This window comes from Mesocricetus auratus, unplaced genomic scaffold, assembly GCF_017639785.1.
Source record: "Mesocricetus auratus isolate SY011 unplaced genomic scaffold, BCM_Maur_2.0 Super-Scaffold_100691, whole genome shotgun sequence".
In the NCBI taxonomy this organism is placed as follows: domain Eukaryota; kingdom Metazoa; phylum Chordata; class Mammalia; order Rodentia; family Cricetidae; genus Mesocricetus; species Mesocricetus auratus.
The window spans coordinates 42428971-42455617 of NW_024429267.1; the positions used below are offsets into that span (position 1 = coordinate 42428971).

A 26647-nucleotide genomic window follows, 5' to 3' on the forward strand; every position below is an offset into this window, starting at 1 on the left:
CATCATAAGGACTATGTACAGTTAATGGAAAAATGAATACATAGTTAGGAGGACAGACTAATAAATGCACAGGAAGAAATTTACCTAGAATCTCTGGAATCTACTTATCTGGGTCTCTTGCTAATCTCACTTATAGGTACTATAAATTCCGAAAGAACAGCGTAATGCAGAAAAATAAAAAGAAATTTTAGTATATCCTACATAACCAACTGTATGCTTTGAAGTGGCTATCCGTAACACTAGTGAGTCTGCTGTTAGCTGTTTGAGAAACGAGTGTGCCCTGTTCTTTGGCTGCTAGTGCACACCTGTAACCCCACACCAATCTATAGTTCTCACAGTGGTGAAATTTTTGAGAATGGATAATAAATAAAATCCTTTTTGAATGATTCTGGAATCTGAAGACATCACACACTTAGGTTCCTGGATATAGAATTTTCCCTAGTATACCCAGATTAACAACTCAATTAAGAATGTAGAGCTATGGTTAGAGAGACGGTTCAGCAATTAAGAGCAATGACTGCTGTTGTAGGGAACCTGGATTTGGTTCCCAGCACATATCAGGCAGCTCATAACCAGCTGTAATGCCAATTCCTGAGGATCTGATACTCTCTTCTGGCCTCCAGGGGAACCATGCATGCACACGACATACAGACATACATGAAGGCAAAACACCTTACATATAAAAATAAACACATCTAAAAAAAAGGCTATATGAAGCAAATGTAACTTGGGGTTCAGCTTTATGAAAATGGAATGGGTTATAATGAAATAAAGACAAAGGCCTATAGTAAAATAAAATAATCTTTCAAATACTGTCTACTTTGGTGACCAGAAGTGACCCACCTGAATGACATGGGGAAGGCAGGTGCTGTCAGACAGCAGTCGTTTCACTCTGGGCAAAGGACGAATGATGGCATTATCCTGATCCCTAGAAAATATTTTCTAAGGTCAACATTTAATATATTTATTGGAATTTATATGTTCAGAGCATATGACATTCTACTAGGCATGAAGCAAGTTACCTTCCTCTTTTGTAAATGAAGACTAAGCTCTCATACAGCTGGGAACATGATTAGGTATTTGGTTTAAATCTACTGGCTGTTTAATATGACTTCATTTCCTTCCATAAGATTTCCTTGAAAAACAGTACCCTAGAAGAGCCAAAGACTCTTATTTATTATTTAATTGATTAAACTTTGTGTTGTCTAACACACTGTCTGTGGATAGTCCCCCCAAAGGTTCTATATCAAGCTCAGTCAAATAAACTTGAACCTTAGTTTATCGATGGTCAGTATTTTTCAAATACAGCCTTAACGCATTAATATTTCTAAATGCTAACTGTGTGGTTTTGAGTCTAACCTGATTTTCTATCAGGTTATCTTTAGAATAGCATACAGACAAAATGATGTGTGTATAAATACTTTATGAAGACTGAATATTCCAGGTAAAGGTTACAAATGTGATTGTGACAGGAAGCAAATCCTTGCCTGTAATGGTCCTGTGTGGTGAGCTGTGGGTTGTCAATCATTTCATCTTTAACAGCAGGCCTGGCTAGCCTGGCAGATCAGGAGCTGGCACTGAGTACTGACATGGGCTATAGATATCTATTTCCAAACATATCTATCTAATTTATGTAAATATTATGACTGTTACCACTGCTAGAATTCAGCTGATAAATATCAATTATGTAAGATTTTAAATCCCCCAGAAAAGGTTGCTTTCAGTTACCATATCAATATAACTTACAAATCATTATTTTTTTTGTAACTTTCAAAAAGTTTAAAGGTCATATCCCAAGACACATATAGGACAGACTTATTTTAAACTACCAGAGTAATCCTGTAATATTACAGAGGACATATCCACACAATGGAGAGATCAGGATATTTGAGTACCTGCTAGTCACGAAAACATAAATGGCATTGTACCTGCTTGGAAAATATCCACACATTGTGATCAACATGTTCAGTATTAAGGTAGCAAGGTCAGTTTCATTCAGAACAGCCTGCCCACTGGCTAACAGGCACCACTTAAGCTGAGGTATCGCCTGGAGCGGTCGCCATCCATCCATGCCTTGAGCCCAACATCTGGTTTTTGCATTCAACATTCCTTTGGCCCATAATTCTTGCATCTTAATTGATTGAAGGCATCATTATTACAAACACAAAATTAAATGAAATGTTTGCCAATGTTTTTAATATTGGTTATAACACATAAGAAACAACGATCCATTAAGAGACAGTGATGTGCCAGCATGGCAAATACACTACAAAAATACAAAATGTTGCCAACAGCAATTAGGAACCCAAATCTGACTAATAATATAAGAATAACCATCCATTTGGCCAACAGCAGAGTGTGCAGAACATTGGAAAATGTACAAAAGATAAGCAAAGAGGCCAGAAACCAAATTGTGTCTGAGAAGGCGTGGCCCCTTCATTCTGACTGAGACTGAGAGGTAGAGGATAGAGGACAGGACCAAACACTGTGGGATGTTCTTGGCTCCCAGAATGAGCATGTACTATTCAATGATCATACCTTGTGAAGCATTATATGACATATAATTAGGATAGTAATAGTCACTGTATAAAAATTCACTGAAAACTCAATGCCACCTCCTGAGTGACACTCCTATAACAACAGCCTTATGAGATTCATGATTTTGTACATATATGTACGTTTCTAGAACTTTAAGTCACCTAATACTTTAGGAGGAAACAGAGTTGTATGACTATTAGTGCTAAACACAGTAATGAGTTTAAAGATACTGAATTTCTTGAGGCTGAAGAGATGGCTCTGGAGATAAGAGCACTTCCTGTTCTGCCAGAGAACCTGAATTCGGTTCCCAGCATCCATGTTAGGTGGCTCATGACCACATTTCCCCTCCAGCTCTGGGTGATCTGATGCCCTATTCAGGCCTACTTGGGCATCTGCACATGTGGCATACATTTACAGAAAGACAGGCAGACAGGCAGACAGACAGACAGACAGACAGACAGACAGACAGACAGACAGACACACACACACACACACACCCCACATATATGTACATAAAAATAGTATCCAAAAAAATAGTGCACATCTATATGAGAACTAAAACAGGGTATAAGTAGGAAAAGACCTGCTAGGCATGATGCTGCACCTCTGTGCTGTCCTCATCTGTCAAGTCCAGCTACATGGTAAAATTTGGAAGACTCTTTCACAAAGAAATGTCAACAAAATAGAGATTACAAGTTCCTACACAGCACATACCTCATGAAATCCATACGGCCCACTCCTTTCTTTGTCTGCGTTGCCAAAATACCATTCCTTCTCACTCTCTCTCTTCATATCTGGAGACGCTTCAATCACATTGCTCTATGTTAAAAGAGATTTCAATTATTTCCACGGCAGAAATCTAAGGGGCAGATGCCATAAACAACTTACTCAGTACCAAATTTTGGTTTGAAGTTTTTTCTTTTAAATTCTTTCAGAAATAGAATTAAATGTCTAAGAACAGTCAAAGAAAGGTATTTCTTTGTTAGTACCTATATAAATAATTTTCTAAATTCACTCATCTGTCTAAATTTATGGACACCTATATTCCCACTAATAAATCGCATGGCACTAAGGTTTCAGTAGAAAGAATATTGTAAATAATTACATAAATAAACAAATATTTTTAACCAGAAACCACAGTGTTCAACATACAAAAGTTTTAGGGAATGGGAACTGGGCTTCAGTAAGCAACTAGGTCAGAATCAAAATGCCAGCACAAGTTTCAGCAGGTTCAATGTTTTCCATCCTTTCCCATGATGCTAAAATGAGTGAAGTCTGGCCTCGAGCTGCTGCTACTGCTGCACACACTTAGGATCTGCCTGAAGACCTCTGTACACTGTGAGCCATAACTCAGCAAACGAACATTCCCCATAACAGATAAGAGTCTCAGCTTTAGTCAGCCACAGGAAGCCAACTGCTCAAACATGTTCAATTAAGGCCGAAGTAGGCAGCAATCAACTCCCTATGCCTTACCTACCTCTATCTTCTAGATGCTGCTTCCTTCTTTGACTATAAATATAAGATGCCTATGTGGGGGCAGAGCAACATGAACTATTTTTGGCTCAGCCCGCTGCCAACTTCCAGAATTTAATAAGCATTATGATTATTACTACTATTCATATCTAAAACCAGAAAATGATCCACTCTAAAACATTTAAAAAGTCTTCTGTTTCATAATTAAAACAAAAACATCTCGAACCAGAAGAATTCTTTGAAATTGCATCTAAAAACATAAAACTTCAAATAAGCTAAAATACAGACCTCTCTTTGAATCAAGCACTAGGGAAGGCCTGGTGGCTTTGTCTTGTTGTATGATGATTTGAATAATGACCCCAGTGACCTTAGGGTAAAACATATTCTTGGTGTTTGTCAATACTGAATGTTCTAGTTACATATCCAATGAATCAACTGAAAGTCACAGTGCATCAAAAATAAGCCACATTAGAGACACAGGTACTTGACCATGAAAGACAAATGGTATCAGGAAATAAAACTGATTCCCATGATAAGGACTGGTTTTTGGCACGCATTAATCTTCCTGCATTGGCGCTACTATAATTATTAGAGAAATGTTTCACCAGCCATGTACATGAACCCATATGCAGATTTCAATGACCCCTGTGATTCTAAAATGGTATCCAAAGAACACAAAGTCTGCAGGAGCTAGAAAGCAAACATACTTGCAGGGGAACTGTAGCTCGGCTCACATGAAGATGTGCAAGAGTAAGCAAGTCCACAAGAATTCTAATGCCATTTGAGTCCATGAGATCCTTAACGTTTTTCTAAAAGAGGAAAACAGTTTTGATTAATCTAAAGCCGTTCTCTTCAAGAGTGCTGTAACCCAGCACACTGTCTAGAGCTGGTACACATGGAACTTCTTTACAAACGACAGCATGATCCAGTTTATGTGGTGCCACACACACACTCTGCAAGTTCTGTACCTCTAAGTCACAGCCTCCAGCACCTCTAGTCTATTTCTGTAATATAAAGGAAGAGGCTTCATTTAGCACCTGAATTCCAGGGCGGGATACTCAGGAAAACTGGCAAAAAGCCTTCCCCTCTAAAACCTGAAGCACTGGTTTTCTCATCTAAAAAGAAAAGAACCATCTCTGGATGATCTGACTGACAGCTTAGCTGCACATGGGCACATGACTGTAAATGACAGCATATTTATACCGAATACTGTACCTTATTAAGGATCAGCTTGTTCAGGAAGAGGATCAGCCTATCCCGCTCAAGTTTATCTGTACACTAATAAAATAAACAACAATTTAGTCAACAGTAGATAAAACCCCCACAAGACCACTTCACAAAATCAACTGACAACTCATTAAAAAAAGTCATCTTTGCAACATTAAAGATTCAAAATTACAGGTGTCTTTCTGCCAATTACTGAAATTCCTGTGTTTTACATTGTATGCAATTTTGCAGAACTTATTTAACTTCTTAAATAGAAGATATAATAGCTTTTAAAAATTCGAAAAGGGAAGCAAGTGAAACCCTTTGACTTGGAAAAATTTGATGTTTCACTAAAATGCACATAAGTGAGAAGGAAAAATCGCATTTGCTTAAAACACAAAAAGTGTGGTTTGTCCTCCAGTTCTCTGCACTAGCACTGAGGACTCTGTACTGCAAAGCAGGCATGGTGGTACATGCCCTAATCCTAGCATTTGGAAAGCTGATACAAAAGGATCCCAAGTTCAAAGCCAGTCAGAGCTGTTTTCAGGCAGCCAGGGCCATTTAGAAAGATTCTGACACCCCCTGCCCCCACCCCCAAATTAAAAAAAAAAATCAAAGGACTCGATGCTGTGTTTAGTTAACAGAAAGCAACAGGGTTTCATCCTGGCTTTGCTGCTTGGTACATGAACTTTCCCACAATGCAATGGCTCAGAGCTGACAACTGGAACAAGCATGGATGGCTATTCTGAAAACTGGTAAAATGGTTCTTTTCTATGCAGCTTGTTAATATTTAAATGGTTAAAATATAAGAACATAAATACTAATGCAAGAATGAAGGCCATACTCCACTTCAAATAAATCACAGTCAAGTCCACTGTCTAATGAGCTATTTAACACCCCATGCTCAAGCGGGGTACATAAATAAAATGCATGCTGTTTAAAGTCACTGGTCTTCTAAGCAACTTCACTATCTTCACACTTTAAAATTTAACATGTCAGAAGCATTTATGATTTTTTTTCCCAAATGAAAACCCAAAGATACACACAAGTCTAGAAGTTACTATTTCTTCTATATCCATGCTGAGTTCATCATACTTCAAGTTGACAAGTAAGCCACCATAGCTGTTCAAAATCAAAAGCTGAAAAAACAAACTGCCATGGACAAATTTTAATTCATTTGCTATTTTCCTAGTCTCCTACATAAACTTAAATAAGTGTAACAGACATTAAAGAAAAACTCCTGCAGAAAGTTACTGTGACAACGTGATCAAGTTAGTTTTGACACTACCAAACAGGGGTCTTTCCTTATGGTGTCCTCACCCTTTCTAACATCCCAATGATGTATCTTGTATCTGTGAACGGTCCTATTTCTTCATGGCATCTGCCATAAACGATAGCAAGGGCTTGTAAACACAAACACTTCATGTTTACTTTTGGAGTGAGCAGGAAGCGATGGTAGAGCTCATTGAAAAATTCATACCTAGATTTAAACAGAGGTTCAGTAGAAATAACCAAGAAACAAATCATGACAACAAATGTAAAGAGATGTAAAGAGGGACTCACGATCTCTTTATTGATCCACTTTCTTCATTCTCATCCTCCTCCAACAGCAATCTCAAGTAATAATCTCCTATTTTGATTTCTTCTGCCAGGCACTCATACTTAACCTTTATTAACAAATATAAGCACCATGTTAGTCTATAATAGATTTTTTCCTGTTTAGAGTTTAACATTTCTTTTCTTTTTGTTTTTGTTTTTGAAACAAGGTTTCTCTGTGTAGTCCTAGATGTTTTGAAATGTATTCTGTAGGCCTGGCTGGCCCTGAACTCAGAGAGATCCGCTTATCTCTGCCTCCCATGTACAGGATTAAAGGCATGTGCCATCACACCTAGCTGAGTTTATCATTCCTTTAAATACTTGGTATTACACTATTTGTGGTGTGTACATGCATGCGTGAAGGCTAGGGGTCATCACTGGGTATACCCTCTATAGCTTTCCATCATAAGGAATTAACCATCTTGACTAGACTGGCTGTCTAGAGAGCTTCAGCTGTCTCTACCTGGCCCTGCCCAACAACGGAGTTACAGACACATGCTGCCATGCTTGTATACCCCAGACCCCTCATTTTTAATTTTATGTGTATGAATATTTTTTCCTTTTTAAAATTTAAATTAGAAACATGCATGCTTCAAATGTCAATCCCAGCCTCGCCCCTTCTCCCTCCCAGCCCCACCCCAACTCTCCCACCCTCAGCCCAATCCCCACATCATTCCCCAGGGAGGGTGAGGCCCTCCTTGGGGGGATCTCCAGGGTCTGTCATTTCATCCAGGGCAGGACCTAGGCCCTTCCCCATGTGTCCAGGCTGAGAGAGCATCCCTTCATGTGGAATGGGCTCCTAAAGTGAGTATTTTGCTGGTATGTGTGCCTGCGCACATGTGTGCAATGACCACGTAGGCCAGAAGAGGACAATGCATTGCTTACAACCAGAGGTATGGTTGGGAACAGCTATGTAAGGTGCTGGGAAAAGCAACCAATGCCATCTCTCTAGCCACGTAGCATTTTAATGTGGATGCTGAACTTACACCCTCATGCTTACATGGCAAGCACTTTGCCACTAAGCAATCTCCCAAGTCCGCATTATTCTATAATGTAACCATTCCAGATAAATATTGATACTTTATGCACAGTTCTGCTTCATCAGTTTGTTTTTTGCTACAGCACTGACCGCCCAGCTTACAAAGACTGCTTCAGCTCATCGACTAGTCTAATACGCCGAGGCATAATATCAACATGGTAAACACATTTTAGTACCTCAAGTCCCTTCTCTGTCAAATGGAAGTGATGTGGGAGGGAAAACCCCAAGATTAGGTTCTGGAAGAACAGTAGGACCCACACAATTTAGGTTGCTTATCTTATCACAAGGAAAGAGTTACAGACAACTTTAAGAATTAATTCCCTGACTGATCACATTATCAAAATTCTCTATTCAAAGCCTAAAATAACTGCCTTACAAAAATGTACATTGGTATTTTATATCCACTTCCCTTTTCTTCTACAGATTCTGAGCATTCAATTGATTCAGTTTCTATTACTGAGCATCCATCTACCTTGCAGCAGCACTATTTTAGGTACTGGAGATTTGGCAGCTGTAAAACAGTGTTCTGCTTAGACTTAAGGCTCCTCCATGGGAGGAAATTTATGCCTGGTTCTGAGGATTTAGCCAAGAATCTGAGGCTGGGCAGTTCACAGAGTCCAGGAGAGAGTCTATTATGATTATTTTACTAAGTGGATACAGTACCAAACTGTCTTCTAAATATGTAATTCCAGGGACTGGAGCAGTGGCGCAGGGGTTAAGAGCACACACTATTCTTGCAGAGGACCCAGGTTCAGTTCCCAACACCCACACCAGGCAGTTTTCACCTTAACTGCAGTTCTAGGGCATCTGACAACTTGATCTAAGCTGAAGTCATCTGAAAGGAGGGAAACCTCAATTAAGAAAAAGTCTCCATAGGGCATGTTTGAAATTAGTAATTGATGGGTGAGGACTCAGCTCATCCTGGGTTGGTGGTCCTGGATTCTCTAAGAAAGGAGGCTGAGCAAGTCATGAGGAGTAAGACAGTAAGCAACACCACTTCATGGCCTCTGTCATCAGCTCCTGCCTCCAGGTCCAGTCTTATTTGAGTTCCTGTTCTGGCTTCCTTCAGTGGTGGACTACAATGTAGAAATATTAAGTCAAATAACCCTTTTTTCCCCCAACTTGCTTTTTGGTTACAGTGTTTTGTTGTAGCAATAGGAACCCTAAAACACTGGCCAACTTGTGGTCATGGAGATGAGGAGAGATGAGTAGAGAAGCCTGAAAAGGAGTGGACAGTGAAGGAAACCCAGGAGACTACAGGTACCTTAAACCAAAGTGAACATTTTTTTTCCAAGGAGGGGTTGAGTACATTTAAATTATATACTTTAGAAGCCGAGTTAAAGATCAAAGCCAGCAGGATTATATGCATGGTCAATGATTCTGTTACAATGGTTTCAATTATATACAATCATATATCACTAACAATGGAGATACACTCTGAGAGGCTTGTTGCTGGGTTATTCTGCTTTTTTGAAAATAGCCCAGAGCATGCTTAACACCAAATAAGATGGTTATAATGTCACTGGCCAATATTATTTTCCATGAATAAGTAAAGCAGCACTATGTAGCAATCACTGCATGTATCACATACATCATACTCATACACTCAAATACTCAAACATTAAATTAACTACTGTGCATATTTTTCTTGTTTCTTTACTCTTCATATCAATTACTTTAACAAAGTAGCAAAATATAGTTGCGACCAGAATAAAATCAAAATTTAAAAATCTACATTTCAATAAAGAACAAATCTAAAGTCACAGAAATGTAGGGGGACAATATGCAAAGATCAGACTTGAATGCATAAGCTAAAGTTATTATTAAAGCTCATGCATAATTCTCAGGTATAATGATACTTATCAAAATTCATTTTTATTTTTGTCTCAAAGATTACAATTTCCCAATATTTTCTGATATATTACATGAGGAAAGATAAGGATGCAATTATATAAAAATTATCAAATCTCCAAATTTCAGTGATGATTTTAGTTTTTGAGATTAATATGCTTTGAAAATAAAGCAGTACCTCAAATTCATGGTGGTTCCAGGAGATCACACTGGCACTGCCAAGCTCTCTATCAATGTTGAACGTTCTCATTTCAGACTCAAGGGCATCTTTCAGCTCTTCTCGTGTTTTAAAATTCCAAATGAGGTTGGACCTAGCATGGTCTTGACTAAACCTAGACATATAAGCAATCAGGAAACAGTAAGAAACAAGCATCTCTCAAGATCTACCAACAGCCCTCATTGTATCTTCTAATAAGCAAGAAAATCACTAGATATTAAACTTTACCAAGAATAAATTTAAAAACTCAGTGTTAAGCAAGAAGAGTAAAATGTCAATGGTACAACTTGCAACATAGGCATTCACTATACAATTCTTTTATTTTGGAAGTTTATACTATTAGATAAATTTGCATGAAGTTTGGAAATGGATATTTCAGTTTCGGGCATTTGTAGCTAATGGAAATTTGTTAGAAAATAATCTCATCAGAGATCCCCATTTCAGAGCAACCTGTCTGGCCCTTGCAGATGACCCAATGAGCCTGTTGGGCTATTGGAAAAACCATTACAACAAATGTGAATAAAACCTAACCTAGGGGTAAACTGATTTTATGTATTAGTCAGCAGACCCTTTAGCAAGTGTCACTTCAGAGTTTGAAGGATGTCTTCAGGGAACAACTGAGGATTTCTGCAGAAGAAATTCAAAGCATATACTTAAGGACATCCTATATTCGAAGTGTTAAGAGATATAAGTAGTGTGGGATGTTTTCAAACCAAATACTACCCTCAACAAGCCAAGATAAAATCAACATGTTATCTTCTAGACTGAATACTCAGAGTTACCCCAAAGAACTTCACAAACCATGTGACTGTCTACATGAATGTGCTTCTCTAATGGGTGCCCACCAAGAGAAGGGGGCTGGGTCAATGTTTGGAAGGCTGCAAAGTACATGAGGCCACTAGGATGGGTACTTCATTTCTTACCAATCTTCTTGGGCTTTTCTCATCCACCTCTTTTAAGACTCCATTTCTAACATGGTTGAAGATAGGTATGCAGCTAATTCCAAGCCACAGGAAGTTTCCTACGTAATTAGCTCTAAGTATTAATAAAATTCTTAAACTAACTTAAGCTTCTCAGACAGCTGACTTGGTCTTAATTTTATAAGAGCATGTCTAATGGAACCAATCTTAACACTTGCATCTTCAGGAACTTTATCTGCAGTATAAGGCACTGTTTCCTGAGACAATCCTGTTCCAGTTCCTCCAGGAAAAGAGGCCTCAAGTTTACCTGTAATAGAAAAGATCCCAGTTCGCTTCTATTTTTATTCTTTGTCTTCTCTTTCGAAGAACTACTGGCTTTTGATTTATGTTCTGGAAAACAAAACAAACAAGTATAACTACACAGCACTCAACACGGCCACTGAACAGACCCATCAGACCCAGTGGCAGGACATCGCCTGAAATCTGAGGAACCACGTTCACTAAGCTGACAGAAGCTAACTTAGTGAAACAGTTCATAACATTAACTATTTCAGAACATCTGATAGCATTTGTTGTTACAGATGCTCAAATATCACCTATGTAACTGAAAGTTGCTGTTTCAACACCAAAGCTATGTTTACACTACCACTAGTAAAGTTTACAAGTCAAAAACTGACTTGCTTCAAACATTTACATGCAATTAATAAAAATTCATGAAAAACATAACAAATGTAAAATATTACGTTATTGCACCACTCTCAAAGCCAAGAGAGGTGAGCACACACTGAAGCGGCCGATGGGAAAAAGCTAGCATTACATCCAGGCAATGTGAAGTCAGACAAAAACACTAAAGCATATCAAGACAATGCCACACGCCAGTTCAGCACACTTTACACATGTAAAGGGCTTAACTCACCATATGGTTTTTGTCCTGAATTTAATTGTAAAATGGAAAAACATGAAAAATATAAAAAAACAATATGAATCTAAATCTGATAAGCTATATTTATAATACAAATTCCACAAGAATGCCACCGATAAAAATCATCTTTATAATGGAAGAGCCACCTGTTTCTCAAAATCTGACTCAAATTTTTGGCAGCTGTAGACCTCAGACCTCCCATAAAGCTTGGGACCCTGCTCCCAGGATAGGCAGATATAAGATTTGCAACTGGAGGGTGGAGATGATCTCAAACAATCCTTAAAGACTGTCATGGCCTTGGGGGTACCTGCTCTAAGTGTAACCATACATATTTCAGACACGAAAACCCCAATCCTCAATGTGACAAGCACAAAGCACAGAGTGGAGTCAACTAAAAGCCTGAAGGATAGACTTCATTTGTGTGGCAATTCAGATTCAACTAAGAAAATAAACTACATGGCATAGAATGAATAAAAATGAGGATTAAATCTGAAAAAAACCTGTTTGAAGTGCAACTTACTAGTTATGTATGGAACTGTCCACTACAAATTTTAATTATATTCATCATCATAAAAACTAACTCAAACTGACTTGAGTAAAGACAAACAACTCAAAGTTTGGTGTTTACAACAAATCAATTCTTTACTTGAAACTCTCATTAGAAATCAGAAGCACTTCCAGTGGACATGGTGGTGCGTGCCTGTAGTCCAGACCCTCAGGAGGCCTAGGTGGGAGGCTGGAGAGCTAAAGGTAAGTTCTAGTAAGGCCCGGTTTAAAAACCAAAAAACTAACTAAAGCAGTAATAGAGCAGCACTTTCACTAAATTCCCACCCTTTCACATAAATGAACAGCAGTTTAGGATGATAAAAATACAAATTTCATACCAATAAAAATGATAAATTCCTCATAAAATATGTATACAAATTAGGATAAACCTAATGTCATTACTAGCTATGACGTTTATTTCTATGCATGTGACAGCCACAAAACTTAACCACTGTTTCCTTCATATTTTAGTGTTGAAAACAGTATGCAGACAAAGCAATAATCACTTCATCTTCCTGACTCAAATATTTCCAATCATATGCTTCAAATTTTAACTACCCAATGTAAACACGAGCCAACAAATCAGTGAGATAGTTTCGGGATTAAAAATGCATTCTTTCTCCTCTAAATCATTGTTGTTAACAGACATCCCTTTGCTAGCTAAGCAGCTTTATGTTCAAGCTTATGTTGTATAAAAATTACACATGAAACCAGATACTAGAAACTTATTTGACAGGATGATGATATGGTAATTATATTTAAAAAGTTGAAAATAACTGTTACTTTAGAAATGGGCTTAACTAGCTGAAGCCAGGAACTTGTAATTTTCAAAAGCTGAAAAATATTTAAACATATATACACATGTATTTCCACTGCTCAAATGCTGCAGCAGAACTGTCATGAACAGGTATCTATCTACATAGTGCTTTAATTATCTGGTTTGTACATCAAAGTAACTCTGTGAGACAGAGACAGGCAGTAATGCTACTCTGACTTTAGTAAGGAGGGAAAGTGCGGCTCTAAAAGACTGCAATTTGAGTAAGTAGGTGGTGGGGCTCAGCTCAGACACTAGTCAGCAAGCACAACCTGGAACCTAGAAGCCTGACAGCCTGCCGGCGGCTCGTCACACTGCAGTCATCATGCAGACAAGTTAGCATTAACCTACTACGCTCAACTTCTAAATAACTCAAGACTGATCCAGATTTCAGATCAATACATGTTTGTTCCCTTATATCCAGGAAGTTTGACAATTCATTAGACATCCATTTGAAGATGAAAATTAAATTACTTTCATTGAATAAGGAAATAATCTCCTAAAAACAGAGACATTGTTAGCTGTCATCAAAACAGAGAGTAGTCAGCTCCCAAGAGCCCTCTCTGTTCATGCTTAACCTCCGCACCCCCCTTGACGGGACAAAAGGCAGTGTGCAGGCTGTAGAGACTCATGTGCCCTGTGCCAGGAGAGTGAAATGAAACTTCACACCTGACTTTGGTTCAAGGAGTAGTGTCACAAAATTTAAATACATACAATGCATTTAATTAAAAAACATAGATCGTATCTCTAAAATGTGCTTAGTTCCAAACAAATATACTATATTTTATATGTACAAGGCAAAATATGAAAACCTGAATATGCAGCAGAAAATTTAAGAGAAATTGTATATTATCTAATTAAAATCTTAATCATTAGTTCCAAAAACTAGTAGCTGAGGTACAATTAGGTGACATTAATTCTTTTTAAGTTTTGAGTATTCTGTCAGAAAAATCTGAATGCCACACCTATGAAATACAATAGATCTGACCTAAGACACATTCCCTTTTTACCTTTTTAAAAATAATTTTAGACAAAAATAATATAATTTCTCTTTTCCCTTTTCTGCCCTCAAACCCTCTCACATACAACCCTCTTGCTCGCTTTCAAACGCATAGCCACCTTTTAACTATGCGTTTAACTGAGCATGCACACACACCGCTTTCTCCTAAATACACACGTACCTCTTTTTGAGCAATGCCCATCCTATCCCTCCAGTGCATCAACACAAGATCAACCTTTTCTTTGGCAAACTTTTCAACTTCTTTGGCAGCTTTCCCAGCTAGTCTTTGCCACTCTGGAACTTTATTAAATTTTCCATATTGATCCTGTAATGTAATATTGAAACTCATTACATAACTTTCATATTGATCTTAAAACTATATAGACCTGGGCCACATTATTTTAAATAATAAAACTATACATTGGAGTTTGATGAAGAAACAGAAGTGAAAACTTCTATAAGGAATTAAACTTCCTATACAAGAAAGCTCAGCCTCACCACTCATGTTTGATGATGGAGAGGAAGAGGTGAGAAACATTACACAGCAACATGAGGAACACTTATGTAATTAACTCAGGGACAGTACATTGTTTTAGTTTATTGAGACAGGTTCCCACCGTGGAGCCCTGGATGGCAGACCAGAAATCTGCCTGCCTCTGTCTCCCAAGTGCTAGACTTAAAAGGTATATGCCACCACACCCAGCTCAGGACATTAATCATTAACAGAGCTATTAAAAGAGGAGAAGTTACAAGTAACTTGTATTCAGTATTTATTCCTTTTACCAGTGGTGATCAATTCCATAGTCTTTACAAAATACCACATACACTTGAAATTTCTAAAGAAAACCATTCTTGAATGTATGATCATTAAGTTGGATTAGAGAAAACATACCATCGTTCATACTAATTGTATGATTATGGTGATATTTACACAACTCTGTGAGTATATTAAAAGTTAATTAGCTGTGCAACTTGAAACAGGTGGATTTTATGAGATGTAACCTTCAGTTCTCAGGGCAGCTCTTTATTTCTGGGTTTTAGTCTTCCAGACAAGAGGCTAGGACAGCACTTTAGCCCCAAAGAGGCTCTGGACAGTGTACTTGCCATTGCTATTTTCACATTGTCTCTGACGTGCATGCGGTCAGCATCCTTCTCTGGAACTGGATCTGAGCTGTCCAGGTATGCCAACAAGCCTGGTGGCTAACAACAACAAAATACAAAATCCATTCACAAACAAAAGAAAATTCAGCCATCAAAACCCAAATACACTAACACTACAGTTTGACCACTGGGACAACTTGTGTAGATGCCTTTTCAGTTAGGATTTAACTAACATCATTAAATTCTGTCTGATAGGCATAGAAAAAGCTTTTCTTTTGCTCAGTGGACTCACCAAAATGCGTTTCAACAAGTTTGTGGCAGTTGTGTTATCTGCTGTCCAGAGTCCCACTAGATGTCTACTTAGCTGTCTGAAAAAAGCAGACGTTGAGAAAGGTTTCTGCTTTAGCTATGCAAGAACAGAAAAGAGTTTTTAAAAAAAAACAAATTTCATAATTATAACAAGTATGGCTACAGAAAAATAATTCAGACATTAAAAACTTGTCAAAATTGAATATACAATGGGGAAGAATTTGAGACACTATTTTAAATATTATTATTTTGGAATTTCCTCCAAATTAAAGTGCTTCACTAATAGTATGCTAATTTGTTTTAAAGCACTACTCTTTAATTATTACACTGATCTATTGTGAGAGAGTGCATGCATGAGCGTGTGTGTGTCATAGAGTTCAGAGGACAATCTTTGGGAGGCAGGATTTACCTTCCTTCCATTGCATGGGTCCAGGAGACTAGACTCAGTTTGGTAGGCTTGGTGGCCAGTGTCTTTTCCAAGTGAGCCATCTGACTGGTTTGAAATTTTATTTTATGAATAACGTACACACACCAATTAATTTGATTCGATACAGTTAGTTTGTTAATACAAGTACTGACAAAACACTCATGAGGAATTCAAAACTGTAATTTCAGAATCAGGTATGCTGTGGGTAGTTGAGAAGGTCTCATATCAGAAGTCATAAAATAAAAGCCTGGAGTAAACAAGACAATTGATGTTTCTTTTCAATAAGTAACTAGTAGAAGAAACATGGCTGATCAAAGATCTGGAAAAAGCCTAAAATAAGATGGAAATATGGTTAAGATTTTTCCCCTTTCTCTTTTCTTCTAAAGTAGAGTACCTAACTGACCAAATTTTCTTAAAAATAACTCCCGTGTGAGGCAGTCAGGCAAACAGTCACCAGAAAACAAAGGGCCTAGGCCTATGCTGAGGATTCACAAGCCTCTACATAGTTTTTCCTACACTCCTCCCAGGACTGTGAATCAAGACTCTGACATGAGAATGGAAAAAGGAACCATATCCTCCCCATCCTAACTCTATGCCAAATTATCCAAGAACAAGGACAATAATTATTCCAGCATAAGCCTTCATGGAAATGGATGGATCAAAAGAAAACGGAACACTTATATGAATTTAATGTTCTTTGTTTATACAATGTTGAAATGTGATCTAAATGGAAAGCTAATTCATGGGGATTAAATAACTTACCTGTTTGTTAGCATGCGCTGATCTGAACTGATTGTAAACATCGCAGCGTGCAAGTGTCGGGGTAAGGCACCCTCACTTAGGGCAAGCTCCTGCATCTTAGTAGCAATCTCTTTGTCACCTTCCTTTGGAAAAAGGGAAAGACGGTCCCTAAAAAACCTATCCAGAACAAACTCTTACAGTAGCTTTATAAAACCAACCCCGCAGTTTTATGCAAAAAAAAATCAGGCAATACACAATGAAAATAAAATAAGATATAATAAAAGCAACTTCTAGTTACCCCAAAGAAATGCCAGGAACTGATGCTAATGTTATATCTTTGAAATGAAGTTTAGTTTCCAGCTAAATTTACCTTATGAATTATGCTTTGCTGAATTTAATATTCAAAGTAGGACAATTTCTTGAGTATTTATCAGCTAATAACAGGGAAAGGTGGCATAGGGAGAATAGCAATTCCTAACAAAGACGCATTCAAGTCAGGCTTACTTTTGCTATTAAAGGACAGTGTGATATAGGGCAACTCTCTCTTTATTCCAATACTACTTCACTTACAGACTCATTTTGGCAATAACAACATTATCAGGATTAGTAGATATTGAAGATAATCAAAGAATTTTGACTCCAAAAAGCAATGTGATACTTAAGATGATAGGCTTGTGTGGATGAAGTACAAGTACATAACACAAAAGACAAATGCAAGTCTGGAACACAGTACCATATGCACGCACATCGTTTTGTTTTGCCTGAAAGACAGGGCCTCAGTACACAGCCCTAGTGACTTAAATCTTACTATACAAACCAGATTCATTTCCAACTCTGAGATCCATGTTTCTGTCTCCACAATGCTCAGATTAAAGGCGTGCACCACATACCTAGACCACATGCATCACTTCCAATAGTATGCAATCTGAGGTTAAATTCACCAAAATGTCAATGTATTTCTCAGTGATAAAAAATAAGTTATTTTTATTAGTTACTTGTGTTTTTTTTCCCTGAATATCACAACTTTCTCTTCAAGGTTCATGCACTATTTGAGCTACTTGCCAAGACTGTGTACAAATTATATTTGTCAGAAACATGAGCTCTCACCATCACCTATAAATTTAATGTGATATTTGTCTGTGAAGCCCAAAGTCAGCTCCTTGATTATAAAATATGGATGCTTCCATTACAGCAATGGTAAAATGCTGGAAGAAGAGTGTCAAGAGAAGACTGACATCAAGGTCCTAACTGTGCCTGGCTACCATACGTTCTACAAAAGTGAAGGATGTGGCATCCATTTTTAGATCCTATTAGGTAGAGAAGGAAAATTAGATATCAGCAGAACACACACACACACACACACACACACACACACACACACACACACACACACACACACAACAGAAACAAAAGCAAACTTTGATGTCCTAACCAATTTAATATCTACATTCTTTAAAAAAATTTTTTCTTTGCATATAAATACCTAAGGGCAAACTAATTCTTTGCTTTTCACTGAGTTGTTTTTATGCATCAAAACAGTCAAGTTTTGTGATGAATAGACTCTTACATTTTATCTGAACTTGCGGTTATGAATACAAGAATTCAAAAGCCATTGATGTCACTATAAACATCACAGACTGAAGCTATTTAGTAACTATGATTTTACCTTTTAAAAAAATTTTTTTTCTTTTGTTTGTTTTGGTTTTGGTTTTTTGAGACAGGGTTTCTCTGTGGTTTTGGAGGCTGTCCTGGAACTCACTCTGTACACCAGACTGGTCTTGAACTCACAGAGATCCAACTGCCTCTGCCTCCCAAGTGCTGAGATTAAAGGCTTGTGCCAACATCTCCCGGCTCAAACAAATCTTTTTAAGATTTAATTTTATGCAGACAGGTGTTTTTGCCTGTTCTAATCAGTGTACCACATGCATGCATTGCCCACAGAAGCCAGAAGAGGGCAACAGATCCCCAGGAGCTGAAATGAAAGACTGCTGTGAGGCACCATTTCAGTGCTGGGAATTGAAGTGCTCTTAACCACTCAGCCAAGCCATCTGTTCAGCCCATGATTTTATCTTTTACATAACAGGAGGCTAAAGCACTGACCCTGCTGAAGCAGCATCTCATGGCTAAGGTGAGTACTGATTATCTACAGCTTAGTGACTGTAGGAAACAATAACAAGAGAAAGTCAGTGAGGGCTCAAGAAATGTTTTGTAAAACAAAACAAAAAGTGTGTTTTAAAAGGAAATATTTTAAAGTCAAAGATGTACTAAATTCCTAATTTTATGATGCTTAGGTGTGGATATCAGCACAAATAAGGTACTCTATAAGAGTCACCAAACTCCCACAACCCACAGCAAGATGCTGTCCTGGCAGCTCAGACTTGTCACAGTGACATCCTTTTCCCAGTAACTCTTCCACAGCAGACCCCCGCACAGCCTCCGTACAAACTTAATGCACCCACCCACATCAATGAAAGGGACAGAGAAGAAAGTTGACTTTATGTCACAGCAGCTAAGTAAGGTGTGAGCACAGTATCTGGAGATGACAGTATAAACATTTTTCAGTGTGGGTTCTATGCTCCCATTCTGAGTAAAGATATAAAACTTCTCTTACCCAGAGAATTCAGTTTCCCATCAAAGACTAAATGGCAATATTGTCAACTTCAAAGAAAAGAATCAAACAACATTCCAGGAACTTTAAGATTTCAAAATTATTCTCTCACCTCTATTATTGCCTTCATAACCAATCCAGCTCCCTTTACAATTGCCATGGAAGGATGCTTTAAAAATGAAAGGAAAAGCATCAATGAATAAACGAGAATTTCATTCTGACACATTTAGCTATTATACCTAAGGAACACACACAACTTGTGCAAGGTTAGAAACTATGAATCTAGGAAAAGCAACAAACTAGAAGAACCACTTAGGAAAAAATATATCCCCAAGTCAGATCAGAGTCTAATTTGAAACAAGTTGGTTTAAATAGGCAGGAAACAGGCAACACTTACAAGAATAACAATATATATTATAATTGCCTGAATTGGAATGATTTACACTAATAATACTAAAACCACAAATATATATGTGTGTGTGTATGTGTGTATATACACATACACATGTATGAATACAACAAACACTACAATATCATATGAAATAACAAATGCTTCCTAGTGCTTATTGATAACATGGCTAAAATTCATTTGATTATTTGGACATCTGTAAAGAAAGGGAACCTTAGGCCTACCAAAGAAAAAGTAAGCTTTTTACTACATCTAATCTGGCAAAGTATACATAACAGCAATCAACATCATGAGGAGAGCTCTACATGAAACACCAAGAAACCTGCAGGCTAAAACTCCCGACACAGTCATGTCCAAGGTTGCACTGTCACAATGGAAGCACACACACATACTATTTAACACTCTGATCCAGCTGTGGGTAGAGTTCAGTAGCGGAAAGCTTGCCTGCTACCCAGGTAAGGCCCTGAACTACTGATCTTGCACTGCAGGGGATGGGGAATCACCAATTCTTCAGGGATTCATTAGATGCGCTCACCTGAAAGAGTTTAAAGAGGGTTCTCCCATTGGAAGCTACCATCTCTAAGAGCATATCAAACTGCTGCCCTTCGGTCGTCTCACTATATGGAGCACAGAGGGCAAAGGTAAGGAAGTCCAAGAGTGAACTAATTACTAGGGCACCAGTCCCATGATCCTGAAAGAAAGCAGCACATTGCTTAGAAAGGAAGACACAGGGGGCTCCAGCTCCACACAGCAATAACATGTTGCTTTCTCTTAATTCTGGTGTCACACATAAACAATGACTTGAATTTTCAACAAATTCAAATTTCCATGACGTTTAAGTACTTATTTATTAGCTAATACAGCAAATTTCTGTTTATCATCCTTAAAAGAAACAATTAAAATTCAGGCAAACCTAAAGAGAATAACCAGAATTTATTAAATGTGCATTCTATCTAGAGTGAATCTGTAACTGAGTGGGGAAAAGGAAACAAAAAAAGCAATCACAGGGCTGGGAAATGGCTCAGCAGTTAACTTTTTATTTTATTTAGTTTTTTGAAAAAGGGTTTCTCTGTGTAGCTTTGGCTATCCTAGAACTCACTCTGTAGACCAGGCTGGCCTCAAACTCAGCAGAGATCCCCCTGCCTCTACCTCCAAGTGCTGGGATTAAAGGTGTGCAGTTAACATAGCAGTTAACAGTTGCTGTGCTTCCAGACAACCCAGGTTTGGTCCCCAGCACCCACATGATGGCTAGGCTCACAACTACATTTAACTCTAGTCCCTGGAGAGCTGATGACCTCACAGGGACACAGACAGACAAGCAGGCAAAACACCACACACATTAATTTAAAAAAAAAAAAACAATTTAACAATACTTGCAAAACTGTGGCAATGTGTGTGTTCACAGAATTTCTGCCCTCTAAGATGTTCAGTGCCTGAGGGACTGGCAGTCAGTTAAGGTAAACTTATTTTTAGAACAGCTTATTTCATGACTTTTTTTTAAAAGGAAAAAAATAATCTGAAACATCATTATAAAAAAGTCTGTAGGCATTGCTGGTACCCTTCTCCATTTACTGTATTAGCTAATAATAAAAACTAGCAATCTCCAATTACTGTAGCCAATAAAATGAAGGAGTATTTTGTCACTAGTGATAAGATGAGATGTGACCATATGAGGGATGAGCTTTGTGACAAAACAAATCCATACTGCCCTTCTAGAAAATCTCTATAAGGCAATTCCCAGAAGAAAAGCTTATTTACAACTTACCACATGGGAATTAAATTTCTCCAATAAGTTTTCCAGAAACTTCTTTGAAGAAAGAAGAGAAGCTTTGTTTAGCTGCTCTTGTCTTAAGTCATAGTCATCATGCATGGGCTGTTGATTAAAACAATGAAATTCATAAGCAGTGTCCTGGCTGGCATAACAGAAAAGGCATTTATAGTGTTAGCTCCATGTGGAAGCAATTAAAAACCATGGCCTTTAAGCCACATGGCAAAGGAAACTCGTGATGAGAAGCAGGCAGGACTGACAGTTTCTCTTGTATCTGATCAGGCTTGTTAATTCCCTGACAAGTAACTGTACATGTTCTTACTATACATTTACTGCAAAAGCAATATCCTTTCTCAGTCACAGGTGCTCTCACCAAAAGGAAAACAATTCCCCACCCCAAAAATTTTATAATTTAAATTTGAAATGATTAAACTTAGAATAAAAGTGCTAAAGTTAGTGAAGTGGCAAATAATTTTTTTTCCTCAGGGTGACTCTCTTTGACGTATGCCTGCACGGTGGTCAGAAGTGAGTTTAGTCCCTGACCTAATTGGAGGCTTAGGCAAAGTAAAGCAGGTAACTCAGCTGTGAAACAAGACTGCCAGCACTGACCCCAGTCAGCCATGCACACAGCCAATTCTAACACCAACGAGAACTCAGCCTGTTTCACACGACCTTTATTTTATGTTAGTTCTCTAACAGGAATATTTGGAATAGTTAAGATAATAAACTTTAATTCACTTTGGTGATTATGTATGTCTGTCCTCTATCACTGAGATACACCAGAAGCCGCAACACTGAACAGCTGTCACTGTCTCCACACAGTATGTCGCTATCACTCAGCTTTCATGTATGGATGGCTGCTTCAGGCACTGCCATTACGCCAGCTCAACACCTCATTCTTTAGCCTCTTTTAACTTTTATCTCTCCTCCATGTTCTACCAGAGTAGGTTTTCTGAAAGCCAAACCTCATCTTGGGACTGCTCCCTTGTTGAAAAACCTTTCAGTTGAGGCTTTATACTTTTGTAAAAAGTATAAACCCTGTCCTTTGTTCTGACAAAGAAGGCTTTTCAATGAACATCTCTGCATATACCTCTAGCTTCACGTCGAATTACCCACCTTACCCATTCCACCCACACACACACACTTTATAATCGCTAACAGTACTGTTTGCTCCTTCTCACACATGCCTTTGGGAATGTCATCTTCTATGTCAGGCAAAGCCTACCCAGAAGTGAAAGATCCCTACTCACATTTTCAAATTCAGGTCAAATATGGCCTCTGAGAAACACTGAGAGTCCTTTTTCTCACCACCACCCAAGACTGTTAAGTGCTGCTCCTCAGTGCTGCCATGGCCTCGGATTCACACCTCACACAGGGTCTAAGTGCTGCTCCTCAGTGCTGCCATGGCCTCGGATTCACACTGCACACATGAGTCTACCTGACTAGACTGCTAGCAATCTGGACAGAAGGAACTGTTTCCTAACAGTTTTATTTCTAGCACACAAAATACCAGTTAGTACATACATGTTAGTAACTGTTAACTGAACAAACAAATGGCCATGAGAGCAATTTAGGAAACACACAACTGTGGACTTTATCGGTAATGATAACAAGGATTTATGGAAAGGGACCCCTCCAGTCAACCTGAGAAGAATACTTACACACATGAGGGCGCAAAGCATATCGACAGCTGCGTGGACGACACCATTGTGGCTTCTCTTGAGAGCTTTCACTACTTTCACTCCTAGGCGTTCCCGAAACCTTTCCAAATAAACACCAAGTACAGATTCAGAACATTTTTATTATTAAAATTATAGGTCATCTTACGTTTTCACACTGGCATGGCATCAGTTGTATGTTCTGAATCCTACCTCTGGAAAGCACTTACCTAACCCTATTTGCTTTAACAGGAAACTTTTTTAATGTTAATGAAAAGGCAAATAAATACTACAATTCATTAATGATACACAAGTCAGTGATATTATTAGATTACAGGGTCAATATCCCTTATCAGCTCCATCTACCTTCCTCTTTCATTGCTCATGGATAAAAACTACCAAACCACCATATATAAGTTATTAGATTTAGCAAATATAAAGAAATAAATTACTCAGCATTTTCTATTTTAAGTTGTTCAAAATCTTTTGTAAAGTTAGGTTCAAAATACACCATAAATAGTTTTTTTATAGTCATGGAGACCAAACCCAGGGCCCTGGCCACGAAGAAGTAAGCCCTCTCCCACTCTCTAGCTTACTTACTTTGGAAGCTGAGTAAAGGCTAAAAAACCAGCTTTGGAGGCTACCAGCCTCCTCACAGCCTGGAACTGGCTCTCAAGTTCTGCATTTGAAGCAACAACATCTCCTTCTTGGGACAACAATGCTGTTATGGCATTATTGATTAGCTTTTCCTTGTTTTCTGAAAAGAGACCCTAAGAAAGAATAAGTGATTGAGTAAAGTTTCTACACCAAATTCAGTTACAATGAACATGAGTACAACATAATGTGTCTTACATCCTGTGTTACTGCATGTAGAACTCCACTGTAGGAAATGTTAGCATTGAACCTGAATACAGCATCCGCGAAGTTGCCATCTACAAATAGACGAAAAGGTTCAAGGAAAGATTTAAAACTTTGCATTCCCACTTTTCAAACTACTGTCAAGTTGGTGGGTAGAAAAACAATTACATTTAAAGCAAATACTTACTAGGAGGTGCGGCTAGGAATCTGAGGTGAAGACTCTCAACTTCCTCATCTATAGGCATGCTGAGTAACCCCCATCGCTGACCTTTGTGGGTCGGTGTCATCTTAACACAAACATCTCTGTTACCAGAGGCTCTTACTCCATCCAGCAAGCTTGCTAACAAGGAATCTCTAAGCAAAGTCAAAAGTAAAAAGCTTCAGGTTTTATACTTAAGGGACTCTGGGTCCGGAATGCAGAACAGGTCTTTCTGCAGGCCATGTGCTAGGGATGTACTGGGGCTCAGTGGGCAGCATGAACAGCAGAGGCCCAGCACAAACTGGCCCAGCCATAGCATTCCTTCACCACTGCTACTGTATGACCTGGTATCGGGTGGACACCACCCTGGCTTTCATGTTTCTTGGTTTTGCTGTCTAGAGATTATCTACCTTTAACAGCTTTCCTTGGGCCTAACATAAACATCTCAAAATTCACTCCATTAAAACCTTTCACAATTTTGTATAAATGAAAAGTTGGACAATCATTATGATGTAGTTTTTATACATTTTGACCACTACAAAATGTTTTTGTGTCTATTTGCAAAGACCTGATCACTGATCTACTTTTGATTTTAAAGTACAGTCAACAAAGCAGAACCATACAACATGCAGTCTCGAGTGTCTTGCTCATATTGCTCATCATCTGCTTTCAAGGCTCACCTAAGTTGCTGCATGTACAGGGTCAGTCTGCACTGCTGTAGAGTCATCATATCCACTTTGTGGATACATTCTGGGTAGTGACTCAAGCTCATGATACACACAGTTTCTAGTTTTGGGCAATTCTGAAATGTTATCATGAATGTAACTGTTTCTGTGGCTGTGTGTGAAAATTAAGATGATCAACGTGCTAGTACCCAGAATCATTGATGAGACAAGGCTCATCAGGATTAGGTTAGCCTCCGGATATGAATACAAACACAGACTAGGTTAACTGAGGTCATTTAAAATATGCAGCAACATTGTCTCCCAAATTAAATAATTTCAAAGTGTAAATTATAACTTTTGTTTTCTATTCCTCGCTGACCAATTTCTTTGCCTTGATCATACTATGATCTCAAAATTATGAATTAAAAAATAGATACACATGTACACACAAACCCCTACCTTTCTGTTGAGGAGTATTTCCGAACTTGCCCTTTTATAAATTCAATAGTAAAAAGTTGTGGATTTTCTGAGTCACAAACCAATGCAAATACCTAAGAAAAACAAAATTCAAACAAAAAGTTTACCAAAACCCCTAAACATTTAGTTCTATAGTATTTCTTTATAAAAACAAGGTATCATTTTTTCTTTTAAAGTCAATATTAAAAAATATATAACCTGCTTATAGTGTCAGAATTTTAAAGATTATTTAAAAGTTTCATATGCAACTATGGAAATAAAAGTTTCATCTTTGCATATTCAGAAGGTAATGTTTATGATCTCCATTGTCCTAAAACTATAAATACAAAGGCCAATAATTAAATAAAATTTATGCCTGTAGCTTTATGATTAAATGAAACACCAGAAATAGGAGGAAAATGATACCACAGAGTGGTTCAGTTGGGCACTGGGTGGTTCCATTGATGTATTACCTGTGGGTTTTGTTGTTGTTGTTGGGGTTGTTTTGGTGGGGGGTTGCTTTGTTTTTTTGCTCCCTTTTGTTCTTTGGATGTGTCTATGGCATCTCTAGGCTTGAAAGTAAAATGATGCTAACTGGTGCTGGGTAGAGGAGCCTTATTTTTTATTACGGCAGCTTGTTATTTTTGTAACATGGTGATTTGGTTGAACACAATAAATACAGTAGTAACTGATCTCCCCTTCTTCCTGGATGAGTGAGCAGATGATTAAATAGTGATGTCAGCATTCTTGAGTATATTCAAATGAGCAACATTTGGCTTCTGCTTCTGCTTCTGTTTAAAATGCTGTGTTTTGATTGTGGTCCGAAACTTTGAAGCACTACTTGGCATCTCCTTTCCTTGGCGGTCTCACCATTTAAACATAACATTTGATGACGTGTTGGTAAGGTGAGGCCTTGCTTGTCTCCACTAGGTCATCTTCATATGAGTCCAGTGGTTATAGGGTTTTGTTTTAGGGGCATTCTTCCATTTTTTGTTTTTGTTGTTAGTTTTTTTTTTTTTTTAAAGAAACGGTTTTAGCTGATGTTCATGGAGAGAATGTATCCCTAGAAGTGTGCCACTAGTGAAAGGAAATCCTGTCTAAGTGTTTCTTTACAGAGCTGTGTCATATCATCCTTGGACCCTCTGCTGGAAAAGTAGAATCAAGTCTCAAATAATGCCTTTCAAATTGTATCCTCTAGTGTTATAGATGTAGGACAGTACTGTATCATACCTCTGTGAATGTAAAATAGCTTGTACCTGCTTTATGATATGCAGTAGTGACTGTGCTTTATCAGACCTGTTTTTAATGATGCTGCTCAGAATGTTT

At 38.0% G+C, this 26647-nt stretch overlaps 1 protein-coding gene across 3 annotated transcripts in view; it reads right to left on the reverse strand.

Moving 5' to 3' along the window:
- Positions 1 to 26647, reverse strand: part of Dnajc13 (DnaJ heat shock protein family (Hsp40) member C13) — a 107742-nt gene that overhangs the window by 44707 nt on the left and 36388 nt on the right. For 2 of the 3 annotated variants that reach the window (XR_001196785.3, XM_005074831.4), the window contains exons 9-30: positions 25325 to 25416; positions 24189 to 24355; positions 23996 to 24075; positions 23744 to 23913; positions 23147 to 23246; positions 21483 to 21590; positions 20253 to 20408; positions 19421 to 19477; positions 16722 to 16843; positions 15516 to 15591; positions 15227 to 15322; positions 14304 to 14447; positions 11757 to 11771; positions 11148 to 11230; positions 9882 to 10035; positions 6781 to 6884; positions 6538 to 6697; positions 5227 to 5289; positions 4719 to 4820; positions 3253 to 3357; positions 1929 to 2131; positions 844 to 928 (exon numbers count right to left, since the gene is read on the reverse strand). Coding sequence is in view for 2 of the 3 variants with exons in the window: in XM_005074831.4 (XP_005074888.1) it covers positions 844 to 928; positions 1929 to 2131; positions 3253 to 3357; positions 4719 to 4820; positions 5227 to 5289; positions 6538 to 6697; positions 6781 to 6884; positions 9882 to 10035; positions 11148 to 11230; positions 11757 to 11771; positions 14304 to 14447; positions 15227 to 15322; positions 15516 to 15591; positions 16722 to 16843; positions 19421 to 19477; positions 20253 to 20408; positions 21483 to 21590; positions 23147 to 23246; positions 23744 to 23913; positions 23996 to 24075; positions 24189 to 24355; positions 25325 to 25416 (2442 nt within the window). In the remaining variant the exon portion in view is untranslated. The remainder of the gene's footprint in view (positions 1 to 843; positions 929 to 1928; positions 2132 to 3252; positions 3358 to 4718; positions 4821 to 5226; positions 5290 to 6537; positions 6698 to 6780; positions 6885 to 9881; positions 10036 to 11147; positions 11231 to 11756; positions 11772 to 14303; positions 14448 to 15226; positions 15323 to 15515; positions 15592 to 16721; positions 16844 to 19420; positions 19478 to 20252; positions 20409 to 21482; positions 21591 to 23146; positions 23247 to 23743; positions 23914 to 23995; positions 24076 to 24188; positions 24356 to 25324; positions 25417 to 26647) is intronic. The other variant, XM_040739574.1, reaches the window with a different exon arrangement.